Source organism: Herpailurus yagouaroundi, unplaced genomic scaffold, assembly GCF_014898765.1.
Source record: "Herpailurus yagouaroundi ecotype Mexico unplaced genomic scaffold, PumYag 165, whole genome shotgun sequence".
NCBI lineage: Eukaryota > Metazoa > Chordata > Mammalia > Carnivora > Felidae > Herpailurus > Herpailurus yagouaroundi.
In genome coordinates, this window is record NW_024412406.1 from 16,469,660 (window position 1) to 16,477,389 (window position 7,730).

The following is a 7,730-nucleotide window of genomic DNA, read 5'->3' on the forward strand; positions in this document are numbered from 1 at the left end:
AATAGCAAAAGGCCATAAAAGATGCCTGACAAGCAACAGGTCTGTGTTAATAAGACATTGAGGAATGAGCACAAAACCAACTGAGGTAATTGGAGGGTCGCCCAACCATACCCATTTAACTTCTCCTCCATTTATCTTTACCAAAATAAATGTTCAGGGCTTTCATTCATATACTTAAGAAAATGTTTTACAAAATCTTTCCCTACAACATCATAGAATTCAGATTGGGAAAGGGCATTAAAGTTACGTAATCAGCAATGGGCAGGAGATGTGAATAGACATTTCTCCAAAGAAGACACAGATGGCCAACAGGCACATGAACAGGCACATGAAAAGATGCTCAATATCATTAACCATCAGGAAAATGCAAATTAAAGCCACAATAAGATATTACCTTATACCTGTCAGAATGGCAAGAAATAACAAGTGTTGGCCAGATTGTGGAGAGAAGGGACCCTCATACTTTTGGTGGGAATGTCAATAGGCGCAGTCACTATGGAAAACAGTATGGGGGTTCTTCAAAAAGCTAAAAATAGAATTACTCTATGATCTAGTAATTGCACAAATGGGTATATACCTAAAAAATACAAAACCACTAATTCAAAGGGATACATGCACCCCTATGTTTATTGCAGCATTATTTTTAATAACCAAACCATGGAAGAAGCCCAAGTGTCCACTGATACATGAATGGATAAAGAAGATGTGGTATATATACAAAATGGAATATTATTCAGTCATAAAAAGGAATTAAATCTTAACATTTGCAACAACATGGATGGAGCCAGAGAATATGGTGCCAAGTGAAATAAGTCAGTCAGAGAAAGACAAATACCATATGATTTCACTTGTATGTGGAATTTTAGAAACAAAACAAACAAGTAACGGGGAGGGGGGGGGCGGAGAGAAAGACACACCGAGAAATAGACTCTTAACTGTAGAGAACAAACTGATGGTTACAAGAGCAGAGGTGGGTAGGAGGATGTTTGAAACAGGTGATGGGGATTAAAGAGTACACTTATCATGATGAGCACTATGTATAGAATTATTGAATCACTGTATTATACTCCTAATATAACATTAATATAACACTGTATGTTAACTAAGTAGAATTTAAATTAAAAAATAAAGAAAAAAAAAGAAAATGAAAACACTAACTTGAAAAGATACATGCACTCCCATGTTCAATGCAACATTAATTACAACAGTCAAGACACAGAAAAAACCAAAGTGTCTGTCAATAGATGAATGGATAAAGAAGATGTGGTATATACATACATATATATACAACAGTAATAACTCAACCATACAAAAAGAATGAAATCTTGCCATTTATAACAACGTGGATGAACCTAAAGGGTATTATGCTTAGTGAAATAAGTCAGACCAAGAAAGACAAATACTGTATGATTTCACTTATGTGTGGAATTTAAACAACAAAACAAAACCAACTCAGATAAACAAAACAGAATGATGGTTTCCAGAGGAGAGGAAGATTTGGAGGTGGAGGGAGGGGGGGTGAATAGGTGAAGGGGACCAAGAGGTATAAACTTCTAGTTATAAAATAAATAAGCCACGGCAATAATAATGTACAGCATAGGGGATATAGTCAATGTCGTATTAGGTTTCTGTGGTGACAGATGGTAACTGGACTAATTGTGGTCACTATTTCATAATATATATAGATGTTGAATCACTATGTTATACATATGAAAATAAAATAATATTGTGTGCTAACTACACTTCAATAAAAAAAAACTTATCTAATCATGGACAACAATGCACCCAAATCAAGAATGACATTTTCTTTTTCCCAACTGCAGTCTCCTTTTGCTTCTCTGTAGGGTAGTATTTCTTTTTAAAACATTTCATTCTTCCACTAAAATATGACAAAGGCATAGTCAATAAATAGAAATTCTCATCTTTCCATGTCCAAATCTCTAACTGGTTTAATAATTCACTCCCTCTCAGTGCCTAAAAAGGGGGACTTTTATCTTTGAATCTCTCTGTAAAGCCATTCTCTTCCCCTCCCACTTGCTAAATGGACTCCATTTATCACTCATTTTATGGAAGCTTATCTAATCCAGGAGAAGTTTGATCAGATAACCTGGTCCTTAGAAAACCAGAGGAAGATTGCTAGGAATGACTTCTATTGTTTAAGAATCTCTCTTTGATCTGAAATTTTTAGGAAGGCTACAGGATGTCTCCAGGGTCTCTTGCGTTTTTGATGGTCCAGGAAATGATTACCCTGGTCTCAGAGTCTGCAGTCTTTGCTGAACGTGCTCACTGGATTGAATCCTTCAGAATGATTTGAGGATGAGCTTAATCCCCAGTCAGAGACCGAACATTCCTAGTTTAATGTTGTGATATAATATGACAGATTTATACATTGTTCTGACATAATGAAATGCAAAGGAATGAAGTGTTTTATTTACAAAATAACCTCTTATTTCCACAGTTCATTCATAGTTACACAGGCTTTCTTGACCTTGTCAAAATGGCCCCAGGAAGCATCGCCATGAACCTTGCAGAACAGCCTGACCACTTTACAAAGACCAGAGCATTGGGCCAGAAAGTCATGAGGGAAGGAAACAACAACATAAAGAAACAAGAAACAAAACCAGGAGACCTGGGACCATCCACTCCTCAAGAGCCTCCATCCTTTCCTCTGTGTGGATACAGAAGTCACAGAGTAAATGTTGAATGAATCCCTTCTCAGGTTCATCATTCACTCAACAAACATTGCTGATTATTGCTTCAGCAAACACTGTGTTCTTTCTAGGAGATATAAGGAAGTGCGTACAAAGATGAAAGGGGTACCGTTCTACACTCAAGGAGAAGGCAGCCTCGAGAGAGAACGAGGCAAATACTTCAATTCAATGTACTATACCCTACAGTAGAAAACATACAGGTATTAGGGGGTCACGGAGAAGAGATTAAACTAATCCTGGGGTAGTTAAGGAAGCCTTAGAGAATCATTTTAACTGAAAATCATTTCAGCTGTGTTACAATCCAAACTCCTATGAGTTTGGTTCAACTCCCCATGTAGAGACCATGGGGAAAGATTGGGTACTTTCTCTTCTAAACAGTGTTCTGGCTATAATATTAGAGGGTACAGAATCCTTGGCTATGACTCTTCAGGAAATTTGGAAAGTGTTTGAGTGAGTGTATAGAGAGACGCTGATTCCCACTCTCTTCCGGAGTAGTACAGGGCCTTGGCATGGGGAATAACAGGAGTCACTCTAGATAACGCCGTTCTTATTTACTAGAGCAAAGTACATGCCCCCAGATGGGTTTTCTGGTATATCTGCATAGGAGCAAGTGGATAAAAAAAAGAAATGCCTTTTTCATCATCAAAGTTTTTTATTTCCCCCTAGTTTTGAGAGAGAGGAGAAAAAGCAGACCTCATTCTCAAGCACAGCTCTGCTCAAAATGTGGTGGAAACATCAGCAGCATGAGCATCACCTGAAAGCTTGTTAGAAATGCAGAATCTCAGGCCCCAGGCCCAAACTACTGCATCAGAGGCTGCAGTTTAACAATCCACAGGTGATTTGATGTCTATGCCTGTTAAAGTTTGAGAAGCTCCGCTCTAGACCAGCGTGGTGGTTGAACACTGCAATCACCTGAGGAGGCTTTTAAATTACTGATCCCACCCCCCAGGAGTTCTGATTTAAATGGTCTGGCTTCCTAAATGATTCCAAATGTGAGAGAAGGTAGTAAAGCACGTGGAAGCCTCCTGTTCCCTATAAGAACCTCTGAAATCGCAGCGGGTCTGGGTGCTGCTGACGGGGAGTGGGTTAGGAAGAGCTTCCTGAAGCCCAGCGAAGCGGCTGCCCCTTCATACAGGTAGGAGCCGGGACCAGGCTGTCTGTTCAGGTTCAGGAGCTGGACTTACCCTTGGGCACGAACTCGTTAGGGCTATTCACCAGGCACTTCAGTATGTGGAATCCATGTAGAAATTTGTTATGGTAGATCAAAACCTTAAGCCTGGAATGTTCTACGTATGCTTACGTGTTTAGCTCATCCTCGGGCAAATCATTTGCATTCAGAGGAGGGTCCTGCTCTGTGGAAGGGAATAGAAAGGGAAAGGTCCAAGAAAAGCCAGGGGCCTAAAGCTGTCAAGCAAGAGACAAATAAAAAACCAGAGAGGAGTTAATCAAAGGATGCAGCACCCAGGGAACCCCAGCCATGAGTCAGCACAGGGGAGGCCCAGCCCCTTCTAGGGGAGCCTGACTGAGGATCAGGCTCAGCTGCTGGGCTGGGCAGTGCGTGCTGCTGTTTCTCGTCCCAAGACCAAGTCTTAATAGCAACTTCCCTTCCTCGGCTGCTTAGATTTTTTTCCCCCCTGTGGCTGGAAAGAAGTGTCACATTTTACTCTTAGCTCTCTCCCCCCACCCCCTCCCAGAGAGCATTTGCCCATGGGGGGGGGGGGCGCGGCACTGTGAGCTCCCTCCAGCCTCGGGTGACTGCTGTAAGTAACTTTCAGCTCCTCTCCTTGTAACACCATGACGTTCCTCCGGAAGCCTAGGAGCCGGACAGCTGCTTTTCTGCCTCTCTCCCTGCTCTTTTTGAAGATTCTGCAACCAGGGCACAGCCACCTTTATAGCAACCGCTACGCTGGGTGAGTGGAGCGACTTTCATTCCCTATATGGCTTTTAGTTGGAAGAGGGGGCTGATTTGCTCCTGAACATGCCTCACTTTTCCCCCCACGTCTGTGGTCTCTGTGTGAATCTGTACACTTTCCTGGTCACCTAAAGTAAAATGTGCGTGCAGCTCCCGGCTCTTGGGTTTAGCTCACTGAGAGAATGTGATGGTCCCAACTGTAGCTTTTCATACTTGTTATAGTGTGCCAGCCTGTGGCCCGCAGTTGAATGAGATTCTGTCCTTGGAGGAGCCACGGCCAGTATTTGCGGTGTTTGCCTTGGCTGATGCTCCGTAGGAAGGATGCTGTTGTTCCATGTGAACTATGACCTGAAAATGAAGACTTCTCCTTCAGAATTGTACACAGGAGTGGTTGAAACTCCATAGTGATTGAGAACGGTGTGTGAGCGTGTGTGAGTACTTGCTAACCTACGGAGTAGTTACTAGATCTTCAAATCTGAACAATGCAAATGAGCCACCTCAAAATAAGCAGAATGAAAGTAGCCAGTTGTGAAGCTATCGTATTTTTCTCAAGGGAGGAACTTAAACGGGGCAAACAATGAGGTACCTCCCCACCCCCACACAGGTTAGGGTACTTCATGTTTGCCTCTCCTAAGGAGGCCCAGGGCTGCGTATAAAGCAGTGTGACTATGCACCTTATTCTGAAGGCTTGCTGTGGAATATACGGCAAGCGCTTTGCTCCTGTTTGCAGGGGGGTGGTTCTTTGAATCTGGAAGTTAGGGCATTGCTGCATTTTTAAAGCAGGAATGAACCTTCGATGGCTCATCTAGTTCAATTGCATTTCACAGAGGAGGAAAACCAGGTCTTGGATCTTTTGACCCAATCCTTCAAGAACTACCAGTTGAGGAAAGTTTTTCACCTAGATGCGGACTAGGACCAGGTAGTGCCTGGGATCTTAAGGCAAAGCTGTTTTTAACAGGAACGGTGTAAAGAAGAGTTCAGAAGTATGACCCTGAGAAAGCAAAGGTTTCCCTTGCTCAAAGAATCTAAGCACTGCCTTCACTGTGTCTCCTGAATACAGTGCTTGCAGAGGAAACTTCAGAAAAGCTGTCCTCCATTTTAGGGGGTGCAGGCTGGGGGTGGAGGCATTGGCTGAGATAAGGGCTATAGATAACTCAATCCCCAGTTTTTACACCAGGGTGTTCCCGGGAGGCACAGAAAGGCATGAACATCTGAAGGCTGCTTTCCAGACTCCTGGACACATGGTACAGGCTTTACATTCTGTAATGTCCTTGCCCTTGGAGATCTGGGCAAGGGAACCATGTTTAAGGACTGGTGCAGGCCCGGCTGTAGAATTTACCGACTCTCCTGCACCAGGTGATAATCTATCTCGGGGCCCGTGTGACCAAAGATTGCTACTCCATTCAGCTGTGGCCCTGTTCTTCATTATCTGTTATGTGGTGTTGACCAAGTTCCCGGACCTGCTTCAGCTGAGCAGGTGTGTGTACTTCCCTAAGTGCCGCTTAGAGGAAATGAGGCCAATAGTGGAGACTTGGCTTTAGGGTTTGCTACCACTGGAACCTTTCTGCAGGAAGCTGAACTACCTTGTCTGTTCTGCAGTGAAAGCCTCAATGGCCGTTTTCCCTTTGGCTGCTATGTAAGTTAGTCCCAAATGTATAAATTACCAAATGTCTGAAAGTTGGAGGAAAAAGCTGAAACCCTCAAAACAAAGTAGCCTTGTCCATCACTGTGGAAGCCTACAGTTGCTGTAAAACCAGGAGTGTCTCAGAACACTTCCATCAAAAATGGGTTTTAACTTTGCTTTATTCTCACTCTCTCCTTACCAAGGACAGAAATGCCACTTCGGTTTGGGATTATTTTGCTTTATTTACTCAGGAACTACTTTGTGCAAGTCTAGCTCTTCCACAAATAAAAACCTGATGAGGGTGCACCTGGGTGGCCAGTCTGTTAAGCATCTCTTGACCTTGGCTCCAGTCAGGGTCTCACCGTCATGAAATTGAGCCTCGAGTCCTGCTTGGATTCTCCCTCCCTCTCTCAATACTTTTTTTTGTTTTAAACACTAAAAACCTGATGGATGACCTGGTGCAATAGTTAAGCCCCTATGAGGGGCTCAAACTCCCAAATTGTGAGATCATGACGAGCTGAGATCAAGAGTCGGATGCTTAACCAACTGTGCTACCTAGGCACCCCTGAAGCAACCCTATTTCTTGAATGTTAGTAAACCATTTTTTGTATGTCTTGGTTGAGTCTAATAAGCAATTATCATTTGTGGGACTCGCTACCTGAATAAAACCGAACACTCCAGGCAGACCAGCATGCTTCCTGAGTGCAGCTAATGAGCTCAGTCCTCTTTCTACATAAACTATTAACAGTTGTGTAATGCCAATTGTATAATGCTTAGTAAGTGGCAAATTGAATCATCTGGGGGTGGGGGAGGAATTAGACCAGGAAAACTTGACAAAAGTTAATACCTTTTTAGAGAGCTGTATTACATATTTACAAGAGAATCTTAAAAATACATAGAAAAATGAAGCCAAGTACACAAAAATTTCAAACGGTATTGATGGATACTGTCAGAAGGCTTCAGGGATTACAAATCCATAGTCCAACATTTCTGTGTTTAACACCAGTCAGTGGGATCCCTACACAAGCAACACTGCTTTTTTTTTTTTTTTCCCTTGCCATGAATTCCTGGAAGCAGACTTAATGGTTCTGTGATTATATCTGAAGCAAAAAAACAAGGATCTTCTGCATCACCTGAAATCTGTGTGCGTGTGTGTATACTCTAAGGCCATGAAACCAATTCTGGAAGTGGTGTAAAATCAAAGTGGGTATGATTTTAAGAACTACAGTATCTTCTTCGTGCCAGTCAGTGAGCATAACGTTTGAAAGTCCAGAAGTTCAACTGCCTGGGTTTCCATTTGTGCTTTGCCACTGTTAGCTCTGTTACCTGGGAGCAAGCTCCTTAACCTCTCTGACCCTCCATTTCCTTATCTAGGATAATGGAGATAATCTGAGAACCTTCCTCAAATTGTGAGGATTGAATGCAATAGGAGGTTATTGTATGGTTCTTGACACTAACAGGGTGATAAAGTAGCTAACACTTC

General features: G+C 42.6%; 1 protein-coding gene across 1 annotated transcript in view; it reads left to right on the forward strand.

Moving 5' to 3' along the window:
• Positions 1 to 4,245: 4,245 nt before the first annotated feature.
• The window catches only part of CPA6 (carboxypeptidase A6), a 271,032-nt gene continuing 267,547 nt past the window's right edge, over positions 4,246 to 7,730 (forward strand). The window contains 1 exon segment of the mRNA XM_040487648.1: positions 4,246 to 4,621. Coding sequence (XP_040343582.1) covers positions 4,506 to 4,621 — 116 coding nt within the window. The 5' untranslated portion in view covers positions 4,246 to 4,505.